This window comes from Lagopus leucura, unplaced genomic scaffold (assembly GCF_019238085.1).
Source record: "Lagopus leucura isolate 7727_CA_CO unplaced genomic scaffold, USGS_WTPT01 Super-Scaffold_100012, whole genome shotgun sequence".
Lineage (NCBI taxonomy): Eukaryota > Metazoa > Chordata > Aves > Galliformes > Phasianidae > Lagopus > Lagopus leucura.
This window is the reverse complement of record NW_024962267.1, coordinates 3,102,308-3,121,138: the sequence shown is the minus strand read 5'-3', so window position 1 is coordinate 3,121,138 and position 18,831 is coordinate 3,102,308. Positions and strand designations below refer to the sequence as shown.

Below are 18,831 nucleotides of genomic sequence, written 5' to 3'. Positions count from 1 at the left end.
ATGAGTACTTTGTATGGCTCAATAAGGTTGCAGTTGTCATAGATTAGAGAGGAGGTATGGAGGCTGCTGTAGTTGCTTTGTCTCTATGCCATTAATGTTATTGCCCTTCTGGTTATTGACCTTTGGTGTGTGTGTGATTAATTATAACTATGCATGGACAGAAAATAATCAGTATATGCAAACAGAGACTATAACAAACTTGTTTAAGAGGAGTAAAAAAATCAATATTCTGTACCCAGGTGTAGCCTAGAGAAATATGGAAGTTGGCATTTGTGAGGGGGGAGGGAGAGCTCTGTGTGGTAACTGTGATTCTTGGGGGAGCAGTAGAGTCATGAACAAATGGTTTTGGAAACAGCAATGAACATACAGATGTTTCACCTCCTAGGAAGACACGTCTGCCCAAAGGCAGCAGAATAAGCCTTCCTTTTGTCCCCTCTCCTCCTGGCCAGAACTCAGAGGAGAGCAGTAAGTTCCTAGGTCACCAGAACTTGTCCTTGAGCCAATAAGACCAAATGCGGTTCTCTCCCTTGGGCTCAGCTTGTAACTTCCTTTGGTGGTGGTCTTATAAAAACAGGCTCTTCTAATATTATGTTATCCTTTTTTTTTTTTCTTTTTTTTTTTTTCCCTGAAGACCTTCTCCATTCTTGATGAGGAAGAACAAAAAGTCCAGATCAATGGTGTCTGCCTGCTGTTTGTCTTGGTTGGAATTGTTTCATTTTTTACACAGTTTTTACAGGTAATAACAGTGCAATGTAAGTAAATTTTGTTTCTGATCCCATTTTCTGCGTGTATCTCTTTCTGTACAATCCTTTTTGTTTACTGTTTGTGATCCAGGGATACAACTTTGCCAAGTCTGGTGAGCTGCTTACAAGACGGTTAAGGAAAATTGGTTTCCAGGCTATGCTAGGGCAAGACATCGGCTGGTTTGATGACCGGAGGAACAGCCCTGGGGCACTGACTACGAGGCTTGCAACGGATGCATCACAGGTCCAAGGGGTAAGACCTTCATAATTCTTTTAATATAAGCACAGATTGAAGGCCTATTTTGACACATCATCACAGAAATTAACGAGCATGAGAACAGCAAAGTCAGCGTAGGCCAGTCCTTGATCAGTCAATTAAGCTTTTGCCGTTTATCATAGACTGTGAACTTGGAACTATTACCACTGTGTTTACCTAAAAGCATAACTAGGATCACAGCTCATTGACCGCTATTGGTGTCTGTATTACCTGAAAATTACACAAAAATAAATTGAATTAATATCAGCCATCAGTGAAACTGGAATTAGCATCAAGGAGCTTTCTTTGTTTTCCTTCTGAAGATGAGTTAGCTCTTTGCCACAGTGCTTATGTGTTTATTTCAAAAGCATGTCAGGCTGGTACTGTCACAAGGTTCACCAGTCTTGTTTACAGGATGATACTGTTCATGCTGTATCAAAACTGTTCCTTGCTGCTTTGATTTAAAGCGACAGCCCACATAAAGAACCAATTGACAGGACTGGCTGGTGCACCAGCTGGGGATTCAGGCAGTCAGTTTCAGTGTGAGTTCCAGTTTGGGAAAGGGGCCCACTCAACCCACGTGCTGAATTCCTTAGGAGATGAGGATTAAATTATGCTGAGCTATTAGTATACTTCACTGAATGGATGCTTTGTTAGAAGTGAACCGTTTCATTTGGTTCCAAAGCAAGTGGTTTTCTAGAAAAAAAGAAGGAAACAGACAGATGTTTCTATTACAAGTAATTGTTCTGATTCATCTTGACTGAAGATAATGGATTAGTTTTTAAAAACTACTATTTCTGGAGGTTCTAAGAATTTAAAGATGAATGAGAGAAGAGGTTCCCAAAAACCCTGTCAGCAGCAGTTTCCAAAGGACCAGAAAAAGGAGCTGCAAACCCCTTCTGTTCGTACAGCCTCTTTCAGGGCACATTTTAATGGTGTTTCTTAGTGATTTAAACGCAGCTAAGACTTTGTTGTGTTAATATTTAAGTTACAAAAGGTTCTGCTTATTATTTAATTCTAGATGTATAAATGGTGGGGGCTGAAAAGAGTACTTAGATAAGGAATCAAGGGGACTCGCTTCAATACATTATCTTTCTCACAGTCATCAGAAAGCATTTTCTCAGTTCTTATTGGAAACTTTGGTGATGAGAAGAATGCTAGAGATTTGCAGTCTTGTTAGTACAATTCATAGGAGGCCATATGTCTGAACTGGCTAAATTCCAGTGCAGTCAGCAGCCAGTGAATGCCTTACAGTATTTTAATATCATTCAGATTTTTCTAAGCTTTTACAGGAAAAATTATTTAAAAATAATTGAAATTACAATTGGAGTACAGGTCAGCCATCTCCTTTTCTTTTCTTTGAAGGCAACTGGATCGCAGATAGGAATGATCATCAACTCCTTCACCAACATTGGGGTGGCCATCATTATCGCTTTCTACTTCAGCTGGAAACTGAGTTTGGTCATAATGTGTTTCCTGCCATTTTTGGCCCTGTCTGGAGCTGTGCAAGCTAAAATGTTGACAGGATTTGCTGCTCAGGACAAGAAAGCTCTGGAAGCTACTGGGCAGGTAACATTACTGAAAAACTAATTTATATTTGCAGTTGTGGGCAGTTGAGAACCAGACATTTGAGACCATCAGTAATTCAAATGCATTGAAACTAGCAACTTTTTGCAAATAAGTTGCAATGTTTTAGCTTGTAAAATTACTGAAACGGCTTTGGGAACTCTGATCTCAAAAGCACTTAGAGCACATGACTTTCCAAATGTTATTGGATGGTAGACACAACTCTCTCATTTGTCTGTTCCACTTTTATCAGGTTTTATGTAAATGCCCGTTTGCTGATCTCTGGCTAAAGCTCTCTTCCCTGTTACTCTGACTCCAGTATCAGTTAGCAGCATCCCATGCCCTGTTAGCTGCAAGGCCCTGAGGACTGCCCCATCTCCTAGGCTGAGAATAAGTTTATTTAATCTTGCTCTAGCTGAGCAGGCTCCCAGCTCATGTACTAAATAAGGACAGGGAGAGTATGGAAGGTAAAGGAACATCATATTCTCACAGAGTTCACTCCTAACCACAGAGAGCAGTGGGCTGCTCTGTTGACTTGAAACACAGACGTTCCTTTGACTTTAGTTCTGAGTCAGTAAGTTCTGGCACATCGCCCAGAATCCTATCCTTCTTAAATACATTTACCCTAGTTCAACATGCAGAAACTGAACTGTATCAGAAACACAGATTTAGAGGACAGGCAACATGAGGAAGACCATGTCAGATATTAGCTCTCTGAGTAATACACTAGCCTTCTCCCCACTCTTTGGGCTCTCATATTTCTAGCATCAAAAGTGTGCTTTATAAGCTCTCCCAAAACCTCAGAGCTCCTTCCACGGAGCTCCCAGACAATTCTTTATCCTGTCTAGAAATGATTCTTGCATATCTCTCACTCCTGCCAACCCTCCCCATTCCTCCATTCAAATTCTGACCACCAAATGTCTTACCCAGCCCACCTCCCACCCTGCCCCACCTGAACCTTCTTACCCTGCTAAGCTCTCAGAGACTTGTCTTCAGCCTCCTCTTGTCCATGTCTGTGCAGCAAATGGGTGGATGGGGCCCTTGCCCTGTTCAGCTCTGCAAGTAGCTCAGGGTGTCCCTTAGAATTCTAGAATTCAAAAATAATAATAATAATAATAATGCTCACAGGGCACACGTGGTCCTTTGGTGAGGGCTGTTAGGAACTATCATCAGTTCTAGAAAGCCAAGGAAGAATTATGGCCAGACTAGTGTTTCACATTCAGAATGGCTTAATTACAAAAAGTAATAAAACGTTATATTGGAACTGATTTGGGGATTTAAACAGAGAAACTTTACTACTGAGTCAAGCTTTAAGCTTGTATTCAATAGAACAACTCAGAGGCTGGGATGAAAAGGGCATTCAGTGCTTCAGCAGTTTTGGCAATGACTGATTATATCTGGTGCTATTGTCTAATTTATTTCCCAGCATTGCATCCAAATAAAAAGCTTCTCCACTGTGACTGTTCCCCAGCCACATAAAACATAGAAAAGCAGCCTGGACAAATGCACTGTACCTAATTATTTTCTGCTTCAAGTTGTGTAATAATGCAACAGATGTGACCCTTAATTTTGACCATAAGAAATACCCTGAAATTGAATGGCATACTTTGTAATGGTTTATATATTGAGATCTCTTTCTGTTTGATAAAAACATCCGTGTGCTGAAAACACAGGAAATGTCATACCATGAAACTACTTATGAACTCCAGGCAAACGACAGCATTGTTAAACCAATTTCCAAATAAAATTACTTGAGATAAGCAGGGATAAGCATTTTACTATTCTTTTTTTTTTTTCTCCTCCAGATTTCCAGTGAAGCTCTCTCTAACATCAGAACTGTGGCTGGGATAGGGAAAGAAAAAAAGTTTATTGATGCTTTTGAGAAGAACCTGGATATGCCGTACAGAGCTGCAATCAAAAAAGCAAATGTTTATGGAATCTGCTTTGGCTTCGCCCAGAGCATAGTGTTCATAGCCAACTCCGTATCTTACAGATATGGAGGCTTTCTGGTTCAAACTGAGGGGCTCCATTACAGCTTTGTGTTCAGGTAAGAGCCTGCATGGGGCCAGGCACAGGCTCCTCTCCTGGTGCTGGTTTGGGCAGAGCGCACAGCTTCCTGATGGCTGCCCAAGAGTAACCACGTTCACTTTTCCTACAGAGTGATCTCTGCAATCGTGACCAGTGGGACTTCTTTGGGAAGAGCTTCTTCCTACACCCCGAACTATGCCAAAGCCAAAACATCTGCTGCACGCTTGTTTCAACTCATCGATCGGCTTCCTAAAATCAGTGTTTACAGCAAAAAAGGAGAAAAATGGGTAAGTGTGGAGATAGATGAGTGGTATGAGATGTCACTCAGCTCAAAATAAGCACTGAAGTTGCAGTAACAATTTAAAAACACTGGGGATCGCTACTTTACAGTAAGGTTCTTCTGTCCAAATAATTGATACATCTGCTCTTTTGGAAGCAGTGAGCTCTGTAGTAGGCAGCAAGAGTAACATAAAGCATGGCTATTAGGAATTTATGTAAAACTCCTGTGGATTGCAATAGCAGTAATTCGAATGATTCACCAAACAGCGTGCTTTTGCTTTCTGATAGTTATTACAGCCACCTTGTAATGCTTTTTTTTTTAGTTCATATAGAAGTTGGAAGTGTTCGTGAGAAGGAAAAAAAATTCTGAATAGGACAAAATGAAAATGTTTTCGGTCAGTGGAAAACTCAGACGTAGCAAATTAAAAAGATGTATTTTTCATTTAGCTTTCTTTCAGCTTTAAAGGAATTCTTGAAATATTTGTCCCAAATACATTAAATTGACCAGAATTCACATATTGTTTTAACATCACAAAGTTTAGTAGATCTAAAACAAAAACGAAAACTTTTCACACAAATATCTTTATATAGTCACCAAATTTGTACTTACACAGTATCTGTATTAAAATGAGTAACTTACTAGTTGGCAAGGTAATCCCACTTCCAGTTGTTCCTTCGGGCCGGTGTAGTACAGGGATGTGTCAGTAGAGCTTCGGTTTAATGACTAATGACTTCACCTTGTAGAACAGCTGTGCCAGTAAGTTTATAATGACTCTTTCTATGCTAATTTCACGAGCGCTGCTATAACATTTTGAATAACAGATGCAAGAAATGAATTTGAGGAGGAGTTGTTTTCTACTTTATGACTCAGTTTTGAGCTTGAGATCATTGCAGTGTTTCTCATTTTTTCACTAGGATGATTTTAAGGGGAGCATTGAATTTCTTAACTGTAAATTCACATACCCCTCGCGGCCCGATATTCAGGTCCTGAAAGGACTGACTGTAGCTGTTAAGCCTGGACAGACATTGGCATTTGTTGGCAGTAGCGGCTGTGGTAAGAGCACCAGTGTCCAGCTTCTGGAGCGTTTCTATGATCCTGAGAAAGGAAGTGTGGTAAGCAAAGAAAACATGATTTGTGTACTGTTGTCTTCAGCAATGCTACATGGACTCTTCTGACTGTGTCCAAACGTGGAACCTAGCACTGTGTCTCTACACATGCAGCTTGGGTTTTCAGCTCCTTTTCAAAGGAGGACTGTTCAAACTCTGGGCATCATCTCAGATGTACTGAGGAAAAATAAGAACTACTCACCTCCTGCATTATAAAGACCTCAGGAAATCACATTGGTAGCTCCAGTATGAATCATACAGTGTGTGGCTGATGTTGTGGGAACACAAACAAGAATCAAGCTTGGCTGAAGCAGTGGAATCTGGAACATCACTAACTAATACATAGTTTTAACATGCAGCTCCTTTGCGGATTATAGTTATCTAGCTTTTATAACTCTTCCTTGTAAAAACTTAATCATTCAGTCAGAATCTCATCCTTTGACAAAAATAAGGGTGGTGATCATTAAGCCTGGCAAGGCAACAAAACATGTGCCTAACCTGAGGCAGTAAAAGTTCAGTTGGAGTTAAGAGTAATCAGATGGTATAGAATTTGGCTGGATCACAGACACAGCTGGAAAGTATTCGTCATGTATAAAGAGGTCAAATGTAAGAGATACTTCAAATTACCTCATGTCAGTCTTGCTTGTAGTTTATTAACAAATCGTTTACTTATACTGTAAACTAACTGGCTTTGCAGGTCATTTTGGAATGACGTTTTATGTTTTCTCCTATTTCCTGGTAGTTAATAGATGGACATGACACCAAGAAAGTAAATGTACAGTTTCTCAGATCAAAAATTGGAGTAGTGTCTCAGGAACCTGTGCTATTCGACTGCAGCATTGCTGACAACATTAAGTATGGCAGTAACACTAAGGACACGACAATGGAAAAAGTCATAGAAGCAGCCAAGAAGGCTCAGCTGCATGATTTTGTCATGTCACTTCCTGAAGTAAGTATACCTGAGGCTTGGCTGCGGGACACACTGTTCAGCTGGTCGTTGCAGAGGGTTGCACCAAAACCAGTTGAAATTGCTGCAGTAAATATTTTATGTCTTTCCTTTACAACTAGAATGGTAGGAGAAAAGACCACTCTTTGTTTCCGAGAGCTTGGGTGTGAGTTGTTCTGTTTTCTTACACAGTAGGCAAACGTTTCTAAGACTAAAAATAATATGATTCTAAATTAGGAGAAAAGGGAAGATTCTCAAAGCAATTGATAAGAAAAAAGAGGAAGTATTGTTCAGCAGTCAAAGCATTCTACAGTGTTGTAAGCATTATACAGCATTATTGGTAAGCATTATACAGTATTATACAGGAAATACAGATCCTGTTCTCAGCTGTGGGAGTGCTGCCCTGCAATTAGGGTACAATACCTCAGTCAAAACACTTGAAGCTGGCTGCTTATGCACACGGGGGAGGTATTTAAATGCACTGAAATCATACAGACATAAATCATAAGAACATGAAAGATACGTATATAATTTATGCACGCAAACAAAGCTCTTGTCCAGTGAGCCCCACAGTCTCTTTTAGCCTCTTCTCCCAAATCTAGGTCAGGGATTTCTTTTGCTTCACACAAATCAATCATCATCTTGCCATCAAATTTTTCAGGCCTGTTACCGTACTACAAAACATGGTTCAAAGATATCTCCCTGAACATCTGTATCGCTCTTAAAGTATTTCTGTCTTCCCAGATTCTTTAAGGAGGAGACAGCAATGGTCAGAACTCCCGCCTCTCTCCTCCGCTGCTCCTTGAGCTTGTGCACTTGTTTGTTTACAGCTAGATAAAGATCTTCCTTTGGCATATTTTTCAGAAATATGAAACTAATGTTGGTGCTCAAGGATCTCAGCTGTCTCGTGGGCAAAAACAACGTATTGCTATAGCGAGGGCCATCATACGAGATCCTAAAATTTTATTATTGGATGAAGCTACATCTGCCTTAGACACAGAAAGTGAAAAGGTAAGTTTGCAATGATAAGAAGTAAGGGAAAATTAATGCAATGGCTTACAAAGTACAATGCCACCTTCTGATCTGTGGAGACATCCTGCTGCACAAAGATCACTTTACCACAGCATAATGGTCATTACATGACCACTGCTAATTCAGCACTTACACTTTTAATGATCTTTTTGAAAGATCGAGGAAGTATGGCTATAAAGTCAATAGCCAGCTACAGAGACTCTTAAACTGTCATTAAGAAGCAGTACTTTCTGTCTACTGTGCATACTAATTCCCTGGGTTTCACAGCATTCAGTGGGAATCTGTCATAAATACAGCTTTTGCACATAAAAACAAACTAAACCACCACAGAAGTGTCTGATGATGAGTCTGAATATCCAATAAAAACAGCAGTGCAGGGCCTGAGAGCTGGACAATAAATTCCTTGGCTTGGTCACACTCACTTGGATATTAGAGAATTGGTAGAAATTTAGAAGCACATCCAAGCTGAGTGTGTCAGCTGAAAAAAAGACTTTCCTTACAGTTTGATTCTTACTGCATTTTTACCTTTCCCTTTTTAGTACAAATATTGCACAATATAGTTAATTAGTCTGAAGCAATCGGATCTCTCCAGCTCTGAGCCCCAATTTGATTTGCCCATTTTCACTCTGATGCTTTCTTTGTTGCTCTTAGACTGTGCAAGCAGCACTGGATAAGGCCAGAGAAGGGCGCACCTGCATCGTCATTGCCCACCGCCTGTCCACAATCGAGAATGCCGACATCATTGCTGTGATGTCACAAGGAATCATCATTGAAAGGGGCACTCATGATGAACTGATGGCAATGGAAGGAGCATACTATAAGCTCGTTACCACTGGAGCCCCAATTAGCTGAATTGCTGCGATGCTACATTTCAAAGACTGTTTATCTGAACGAGTACTTTGAAGTAGGTATGTGTATGTTGGTACCCCTCTGTGCTAAAAAGTGCTCTGCAGTACTGTGAGTTACACAGTAACTTAAATCTATGTAGCTTTCTGGTTAAGCAGTTGATTGGGCACATGGAGGGGGTTAAGCATAGGCTAATACATTCAGGAAATAGTTCTCAGCCAACTGCAAAGGGAGAGAAAACCTGAAAATAGGAAGATGTTCACTGGTGAGCTGGGAAATTGGCACCGCCTGCAGTCAGACTGTATAGTTCAGTCCCTCCCTTAATTAGCAGTCAAGGAAGAATCCATTCTGATGTCCTGGAAACTGCCACTTCTTGAGGTAAGCTGTATGAATTAAAAAACAATCCCAAGCACAAAAGTGTATTACTGAAGGGTTCAAATTCCTCCTGATGTTCTGCTCTAGTGAGGATTATAATAGATACCCTCCTCCTGGGTACAAAGCTTTGACCCTTTGCACCACTTCATTCCATGCCTACTTCAGCTGTGATGCTGGAAGAGGCCAGGTTGCCCCTGGGTACAGAGCGAACACATGGAGCCCTCAGCTTGACGTAGCAGTACCCTTCCAGTAAAACCAGTGCTCACAAAGAAGGCAGCTTCACAACAGTAAGGAAATAAATAACTCAGATGAGGAATATAGCCTGGTAAGTCTCAGTTCTCCTACACGCTGCTCTGACCAAAGCTGCCAAATAGATTTTGAATATCAACAAACGCTTTAGATAAATCAATGTAAAATCCTACAGGTAATTGATTGGCACAGTTATTTAAATCACTTCTATTGAGACAATGATAGATAATGTGTTGTGTTTTTTTCTTCAGAAGGCACAGAAATGCCTTTGGAAATTATTTTTTACAGAAATGGTAAAAGTGAAAAAAATTATGAATTTTTAGCCATAATTAACTAGCTGTTTGTATGAAGCAGATCTAAGAAATAGAACAACAGAGATCAGGAAGTATCTTCCTCTGCCAGAGACTTGTATCTGTAAAAGTTTTTTAAATAAGTACTACTAACTTGTTTTCCTGGAATATGTTTACTAAGTATTGGTTGGGAATACTGAGACAAATTACAGTATTAAAATTTAAATCTTGATTTGGAAAGGTAGAGTATTAACTGGAAAAGTAATTCTCAACATCCTGATATCTGCAGTTCACGTGTGTAGATTTCCCCCACTTTGTAACAAGTCACCCCATAAAACTATATATTATAAAACTATGGAATAGTACAACTGCTAAAACTTAAATAAAGGTGGAAGGTTGAAAACTTCAGTAGGATCCATGTCTTAATTCCATGCAGCAAAAAATAATTTCCAGATTTATGCAATTCCACTTACAGAATGCCTTCATCAGAATCTTGTGAAACCACATAATTGACTTTGAAGTGCTATTTGTCCCAAAGAAATTTGTGTTCTGGTCACTAACTGCAAATGAACAAGGAAGTTCATTATTAACCTTCTGTTTTAATTATCATAGCCTTTTTATGTTTCAAAGCAGTAATTAGATGTGGGGACTCAGGAGTGAAACTATCTACAGAATGACTGGCATTTCTTACTGCCTTGTGCTTTAGCATCTCTTACCCTTCAGTATCCACAGCAGACAGCAAATATTTGAATGTATTTAGCTAATGTCTGTAGCAAAGATCTGCTCTGCAGTACAGAACTGTTGAGAAGGCCAATGAAGCTATGCTAGCCTGGGCCCAGCTGGGTGGTACAATTGCTAATTAAGCTGCTCTTCTCAGTGAGGTAACTATTTTTAGGTGACTGATACATATTGGGAGTTATGTATTATACAGACATACTTGCTAACAGAAGGTACTCACAGTATACAAAAGTTGCATTGCTCCTGCCCGTTCTTGGTTGCCACCTCCTGCCATTTTGTAGCTGTGTGCAATTGAAACCAGTTGATTGTAAATTCCTTTAGTACCTGTGTGAAGGGACTAAGGTGCAGTCAGAGTGACATGTCTGAGCAGAGGGAAGAATGTTTAGGCAGGAAGGAGGAGAGGGAGGAAGAGAAAAGCTGCTTATTGGTGAAAATAAGCATTGTGAACTGGATGCAGTGCCAGCTTGAGAGCTAGTTTGTAGGAGGAGTGAGGATCACTTGCCTTTTCAACTGCTACTTCACATAATTCAGCTACAGGTTAGTAAGAATCTTTCAGGATCTTTCTGCAGAAGGACTTTTGGCACTGCATTATCCCATTTAGAAGATCTCTAAGTCAAGAATAAAAGATTAACTTTCTCCTGGGACCCCATTACTGAGAGCAAGAGAATCAGGTAAGCGCTTTCTCGTTATACAGAAAGTTAATTTAAAACAGCTACAAAAGCCTGATGAAGTTATACTTTCAATGTTTAACAACTTGAAAGCTCCTAGTTAAATTAAAGAAGCTCCTTATTAAAGAAGGCTTGAGGTGTAATTTTCAACTGTGGTAAATTCACTAAAGCCTAAGGGACACATAGACTTATTTTTCTGTATCAATGAAATGGCCAACTCCTCATTTACTAATTCTGTCAAAATCTCAAGATTGATCTGACATTTGTTTATCCCACCACTCTAGAAAGAGCTAGCCAGTCTGAAGTTTTGGGAGCCCTCTGTTGAGATTCTTTAAGGCAGAAGCGCAAAACTCTGTAGCCCAACACACTACAGCTGCTCAGAAAATGCCTATTCTACTGCCATATCAACAGTTTAACTTATGAAGTTATAGGTAAAATGAAACTAACTGCATTTATTCAGTTTTCCCATCATGCTTAGTTTTAGTAATATTTCAGTAGTTTCAGAAAAAAATAAGAGATGGTTCAGACAGGAAGCTGGTCCCTTTCCCTGAAGCACTGTGGTTGCAGGCTGAATTAATAGGAAGCTCCAAGAAGACAAGTGAGCTTGTTTTCATCTTATGCATCTACATGCTGTATAAAAGAATACTGCAGAACTGTTAGTTGTCATTCTACACATGTGGTTGTCAATGCTAATACTGGTTCCAAGAATCTTTGTCAGTACCACAAAGTGCAGACCCTCACATAGCATGAAATGTGTCTACTCGTAATTCCTCTCTTAAGACTGCTCACATTGCCAATAGGGGCAAACATTGCTGCAATAGCCAGATTGCTATGTATAGAGCATCTCCTACTGCTGGCCAGGATAGACAGACAGAAGGACAGCTAGACCAACCTTCTAGCGCTTTGTATGTTACATTCTACTAGGGAATAACCAAGCACTGAAGAGCAAACTGAATGTAGGAGAAATCTTTGCCAGAGCTGTCTTTTAGTTCTTCATTATTTGTTTCCAGTCCCATTAGCTTAGTCATACTTGCTTAAATTTTAAAGACTCGTAATTATAGATAAGGTTGGTTTCAAGCCACATGCTGTGAGAGAAGAGTTCAGAGAATCATTAAAGACAACAATGGCAGTTATGTAAAGCAGAGCACTCTTCAGACTGTTAAAAACTTTTAAAATGTCAAAGTAGTCTTAGAAGGCTTTTAAGAAAGAATCTCCCTGAAATTTGTATTATGTGAACTCCCAAGGGACAAATAAAATTTGCCTCGTTTTCCTAATTAAATAAGATTATTTACATCCCACTACTAACTGGAAGTTCAAAGCAATACCATGCTAACATCTTCTAAGCTGTACTGCTATCAGATCACACACACACAGCCCTCATTACCTATTTTATAGCCTTACGCTGCATGCATACTCAGTATTGTAAGGATGATATTGCTTAGAGGTTGGGCAGTGAAAGTAAATACGCAACAGTAGGTGACAAATAGTGAACAAAAAGGGAAAAAAAGGGAAAGCATGTGGCTTTCCATTTATAGAATGCCAGTTCTACGTAATAAATTTACATTTAGCATATTAGTAACTTCTGTGCATAAGCCAAGCTTACTCTTCAATCCCATTTTCATGATTTTCAGAAGCAGTAACTGATTCTGATGTGTGACTCTTGAAATGACAGAATTAAACTAATTTACACTTGCAATACAGGAGCATGAACAACATTCTTGAGGGAGTATGCTGAGCTAGTTTAGTGATTGACAGCTTTCTATATTTGTTGCTCTATGTAGACGTGCAGCACTACAATATTTACTACATCAAACTCATGTATTTTCAACATCAAAAGTGTAATCATTATCATTCATGATTTATATGATCATTTTTAAAAGTAAAAAATTCAAAAGTCACAGTAATGCAACAATATATTCTACAGAGTCTAATTGGAACAAATTTTCTTTTATTTTTTTTTTTGCATCTGGCTTAAGCAGAAGCTGTTAGCTCGGGAAGCGCAAGAAGACAGACCTATAGAAATCTTCCTGATAACTGCATTGGTTTTTTTCGCAGTGCTCGGGGACAGTTGTACAGTTGCAGGTGGTGTAATACTGTCACTCCATTAGCTAGCAGTTTAGCACACATCTACATGTTAAAAAATTAAATATTGTGTACCACTATATACCACTGAGGCCCAAAGCACCATCTAGTTGGCAATGGACAGAACAAAAAGGTGACCAAGTAGCTGAATAAAGCTAGCCTTTACTTTAATAAGCTATTATTAGTAGCTGAATAAAGCTATACTTTACTTTAAGAAAACCATACTGCAGCATCCTTCATTGCAATGCTTCTAGGAATAAAGTCAGCAACTACTTAATATTTCTGAGCTGCCAAAACCATTCTTGAACGCACTGATTTGGGATATACAGACTACTTACCAGGAGCACATCAAAGGTGCAGTGGCATCCCCCTTGGTTAACATGAGTTAGAACTGCCTTTGTGGAGGGCTCTTGAACAGTTCATATCCTTGCACTTGCAACCATTTGGAAACCTTATCTAATTACATTTCTTATCAGTTGTCCTCATTAACGTGTGGACACAGTATGGAACCAAGGCGACTACAGTCAGAGGCATAGCTGCACTCTTACAAAAAGAGAGAATGTAGAACAAATACTCAGTGTGAGTAGGTATCTTAACAAAATTATACAGCTGTAGTGTAGCTAAAGAAGCAGCTATACACAATACACGGAAACTTATCTTACAGCTGTTTTTACCCTTGCAGCTGGTGATGAACATTTCTGAATTAATACCAATACCTAAGCCAAAGAATGCACCTAAATTTCTCACCAGTCCAGCAAAGGGAGTTGTGTCAATGTTTATCCAGTCTGGATTGGCACACCATTTCTTGGCCTTTGGGACAGACCACAGCAAGTCAATATCAAGAAGCTTGAGGACTAGGTAAAAACCAAGGGCAAAGATGAAAAGAAACAAGTTTGTCTTGATGTACATTCTCAAGCTTGCTGTCTGAATAGCAGGAGTGTGCTCAAATGCTTCTGCCACAACAATTCCTGTGGATAAGAAAGTCAGTGTTACAGGGAACAACACACTAATTACTAAGTACTTCTTACAGTGCCCCTGTAGGAGTTGGCTTTTGAAGACAGAATATACATATGTATCCACATGCATTTATAGAAATACACATAGATACAAATGTATTCACATACACACAATTTACCACTTCTGTGGTAGATGGAAAGACTTTTCTCTCAAAACTGCTAGGTTTGGAAAAGAAGGGTTAAATGCCAAGCACCAGGTGTTGTTTTTTTTTTTCCTATAGAAGACATGCGTTAGGCCAGACTGCATCACCCACATGACAACCTTTGCAAAACTAGAGGTAAACTTGAACATTCCTTTTCTAGAAGAAAATTTCAAAGACTGGCACAGCAATGCAGATTTCAACAGCAGTTCTTACACAGGTTGTGACTACAAAGACAGCAGACACATACTGCCTTACACAGTTTGCAAATTTCACAATTAGACTATTATCTTCCAGAGACTGCAGAGTACCACGAGAAATGCATATTGAGTAGCATTACTCAAAATCTCTTGCCTTTTCTCATATTTCAGAATTTTTGGATTTTGCATATGTGAAGGAAAGAAAAATTAGCAACATTACCAGCAAATACTCCAAGAATAACTTGATGAGGGAAATGTGTTGCTATGAATACTCTTGAGATGCACACACTGATCTGGATAATCCAAAAAATAGTCCAGAGTAATGACCGTGTCAGTCTAGGAGGAAGAAGAAAGACGCTTAAAAATGCTGATATTTCATCTCATAATTTACATCAGGTGCATTTGTGTCAGGCTCATATTTTAACCAAGCAGAGATTTACAAGTAGAGAAGTTTAGAATCATAGGATTAAAGACTGGAAGTCAGTACTAAAATACTAGCAAGAGTAGTTAGTTAACTTGCAGCCACATCCAGGGCTGCAAGAATTGACTTCAGTAGTTTCAGATTTTGACACTATCATATTTTAGTGATGAAAGGCAAGCTAAATTAGAACTATTGCTTTGAACATTTTTAGCATCATAAAGGCACATTCAAACACAAAATATCATTAATTTAGTTTAATACAGGGACAGCCTTGCCAAACTTGGAAAGCACAGACACCAAAGTTTACGTTACAGGGCTTCCCCATCGTGCTGAAGAGCTAGCAGTGCGTGTTTGCTTTCAAATAGGGTAAGAATGACTACCATGGAAGCAGTAAATTTACTCAGTATTAAAAAGAAGAAAAAAATCCAACATGTAAAAAATTGACAGAATTTAACATTTCTGACACTAAAGACCTGATGCAGTCTTTAATAGGAGGCTGATTCAGGGAGATCGTGATGTAATGTGTGTAAGTTATTAAATACTGACCTATAGAAATGCATAACTTTTCTTAATATTCTTTGTCTTCAGTTGAAGTACATTGCAGTGTTTTGCTTTTGTTTGTGTTTTTTTTTTCTTTTTTTTTTTTTTTAAACAAACTGGATAAAACCTACTATGAATATTTGGTTAGAATAAGTCCGTTAAAAGCATAACATGATAACAGAAATCAGTAAGAGTTACCATAATGGAAAGATACTGACCTGTGAAGGGTAATTGCTGATTTCTCTTTCCACCTCACTGTGTAGCTAAGTGCTGCTGTTACCATTACATACCAGACGCAGGAAGATCCCATGGCATGTCCAGATGGGCTCCCTAATAAAAACAAAAAGGAAAAGTTTAAGCTTAGAAATGATGACTGTAACAGGCATACAGAAAATGTCTACTGGCAGTTATTCAGGCATCTGATGATTCAGGAAAAACCAAAGGCAGAAAGAATATTAACTACTTTTCAAGTTTGTTTTCTCAATATAATTTTTTTAGCAGATTGATCTATTTCTAATCTAGAATATTTGCCAGTAATCAAGCAGGTAACAGATTACCCATTCTATACCAGCATGAGCCAGTATCTTGATCAGAAAGCATAGCATTTTTCCATCACTTGGACTGTGGTTAAAAAACAGAGCATTTATTTGCTAGTGGAATACTAATGTCTTTACAAAATTGTCATATTTTTACAGTACTCAATATTATTTTTCCCCAAAGAGTCACTGCAATATAAAGAACATGAGATAACAAGTAATATTTATCTTTTTCTGCAGCAACACACTTACATGGAACGTGCCAAACTGCTGTATTTCTTTCATATACATCAAGTTATGGCATACCTGAGCTAGTTGAAGACATCTGTGTAAATCTGAGTAGCCAGTGGCCTAATTCAACAAATATTCATGCTGGAACTTGAACTGTTACCTTGCTGTTATGAACACTAGAACTCCTCCCAGGGTTGCAGCATATACTCTAGAAATTAAGTATCCATAGGCTACTTCATATTTTTAATACCATACAGAATCATCTTAAGTCACATCCTCTACTTACCCCCAGAGCCACCATACATATTAAATGTTTCAGTGCAATCTCCAACATTTCTTACCTGGTCCAGTTTCACATGTTATAGGAAACTGTTCAAGGCATGGGCTTGACTGATTGGGATAAATCATTGTTTCATGCACCCACCAGTAGGGACGATGACCAAATAAAATCCTAACAGAAAATAAAATAAAATAAAATGAAGAAGAAATGCAATAAAAAGATTTTTATCTAAGAACACCTCAGCAAAGCATGATCAATAACATTACAGCAAACACAAAAGACTATACTGGCAAAATTGTTGTATAACAGTGCTATAGGTTCTTGTCCTAGCAAAATTTCATTTCAAACTTCCATTAAAAATCTTCATCGTGAAACCTTATTTTAAATTATGGGGAAAAGTCTACCCCTACACCATCCACAGAACACTTTCCAAACTTGAGGAACATATGCTAACCATATAGAAACCATAGAGATAGCAAATTTTAGAATAAATACAACTTCTTACCATTTAAATATCAGGTTGAACCAATCACCAATGACTGCCACCCATATCATTTTAGTACCAACCACTTGGTTGAGCTGAAACCAAAGAGGAAAATAAAATGAGAATATATTCCGAGGATCTCCAACATGTGACATAAAATTAAGGAAATCCTGATAAGCCCTGTAGTCTCTCTGTAAATGCTGAATGATAAGCACTCCATTGCTATGAAGGAGATCCATGATTAAAACTGATTAAACTGTATTTGAAATATAATAAAGTTCTTTTAAGTCTCTACTGAGGGAGAATGAGAACCATAGAAGGGAGCTATTAAAAAGTGAGAGAGAAGGTGATTAACGTTGCCTTTATATTGTATCGGTGTGGCGTGCCCAGCCATTCCTGAAACACGTGGCTCCGAATCTCTGTTAGCACTGGAAAGCTGGTCTGTTTGCAAATTTTAATTGGAGGAAAGTAACCGAAGTACATGCTGATCAGCAGCAAATTGTGGGGAAAGTTTTGTGGAAACACAATGCGTGACTTATGCAATCCTTTGTATGAACAGTTGGAACATGTTTGCTTGAATTTTTTCACAGCTCATTTCTCTGCAGGATGGACATTAGTAATGTGTATACTTCATTAAGTGTTGCCTGTATAAAGAATACACAGTGATTGGCCCTTGCAGAACTGTCATTAAAACTGTACATCACAGTCTGAAGTAGAATTTGGCTACCATACTGCACCTAATACGTTGCACAGCTCATTTTTAATCAAAGTAAAAAGCAACAAGCATCCATACATTAACGATTTTGTTGGACACCAGATTCATTTTTTAAAAGGCAATTTTCTCAGAGCAGTGAAAATAATTATTTCCTTGATGAGGGAGGCCATGTTAACCCCCGTGCTGCAGACGATGCTTAGTGTCCATACCACCTCCTTCAGTATTGCTGTTCACACACCTTGCTTATGACACAAGTGCTACACACCTGTGCCACAGGGAGCTGAACCTGCCCTATTGCAGCTCCCGGCCTGCTCCCCAGCCCAGCAGAAATGCTCCACACTGCCGCACAATCCAGTGTACTTCCAAGAGAAGCACTTGGGTCCACCATGATGAACAGCCAAAAGGAGATCCACTGAGATCCTGCCAGACAGTCCGATTTTAAATACACAGAACAAATAATACAGTAGCACACATCAGACCAATCAACATTAATATTACTAAATATAGCATAGGTAAAGATCATGCTCATTTATAAGGTGACTGCATGACAAATGCTCTTCCCCAGCGATAACGTGGATACCAAGCATCTGATGATAGCATCATCTCATATGCAAAGTGTACGCAGCATGTAATTCTGTGCATTCACTGAGCACCTTCACTGCTTTAAGGCTAACCCACACAAGCTGTGAGGCAGATAGTCACTGCTCCCCTGGTTTTGCTGCGAGGAGAATGAAGCTCAACAGGGCTTTATGATGATGTCAGGCAAGTCACACGGAATCATTAAGTAGATTCAACAAACAAGGCATGATCACTAAATGGACTTAGAAGACCTCTCTTCCTGACACAGACTCACCTTTACTTAGCCATTAATAGTTTGCTTTTAGAAACATTTTACCAGATGTAAAACCTATACCACTTACTGCTACCAGTTGCACTGAGCCACACAGAAACCCATAAGTTTAAAAAAGAGAATGAAAATTATATGAACTGTACAGAAAAGTACTTTTCTGTGCATTGACTAAATTATTCACTTGATTTCAAGGAAAACTCTTTGAAAAACAAA

The 18,831-nt window shown here is 38.9% G+C and overlaps 2 protein-coding genes across 7 annotated transcripts in view; one reads left to right on the top strand and one right to left on the bottom strand.

Annotated features, from left to right (window-relative positions):
* ABCB11 (ATP binding cassette subfamily B member 11) overlaps positions 1-10,125 on the top strand; it is a 44,644-nt gene extending 34,519 nt beyond the window's left edge. For all 5 annotated transcript variants that reach the window (XM_042874772.1, XM_042874773.1, XM_042874771.1 and 2 more), the window contains 9 exons: positions 632-736; positions 835-996; positions 2,365-2,568; positions 4,371-4,612; positions 4,724-4,880; positions 5,788-5,985; positions 6,722-6,928; positions 7,790-7,936; positions 8,609-10,125. In XM_042874772.1, the coding sequence (XP_042730706.1) occupies positions 632-736; positions 835-996; positions 2,365-2,568; positions 4,371-4,612; positions 4,724-4,880; positions 5,788-5,985; positions 6,722-6,928; positions 7,790-7,936; positions 8,609-8,809 (1,623 nt within the window). In that variant the 3' untranslated portion in view covers positions 8,810-10,125. The remainder of the gene's footprint in view (positions 1-631; positions 737-834; positions 997-2,364; positions 2,569-4,370; positions 4,613-4,723; positions 4,881-5,787; positions 5,986-6,721; positions 6,929-7,789; positions 7,937-8,608) is intronic.
* G6PC2 (glucose-6-phosphatase catalytic subunit 2) lies at positions 640-17,292 on the bottom strand. 2 transcript variants are annotated; one of them, XM_042874777.1, is made up of 7 exons: positions 17,075-17,292; positions 16,631-16,740; positions 15,741-15,852; positions 14,782-14,897; positions 13,953-14,173; positions 3,532-3,652; positions 640-1,695 (listed from the first exon to the last, which is right to left on the bottom strand). In XM_042874777.1, the coding sequence occupies exons 1-6, from the start codon at positions 17,290-17,292 to the stop codon at positions 3,536-3,538; spliced, it is 894 nt and encodes a 297-aa protein (XP_042730711.1). In that variant the 3' UTR covers positions 640-1,695; positions 3,532-3,535. The 2 variants fall into 2 exon arrangements, with proteins under 2 accessions (XP_042730711.1, XP_042730710.1); XM_042874776.1 differs by lacking the exons at positions 640-1,695; positions 3,532-3,652 and having other exon boundaries at positions 13,473-14,173.
* Positions 17,293-18,831: the final 1,539 nt, after the last annotated feature.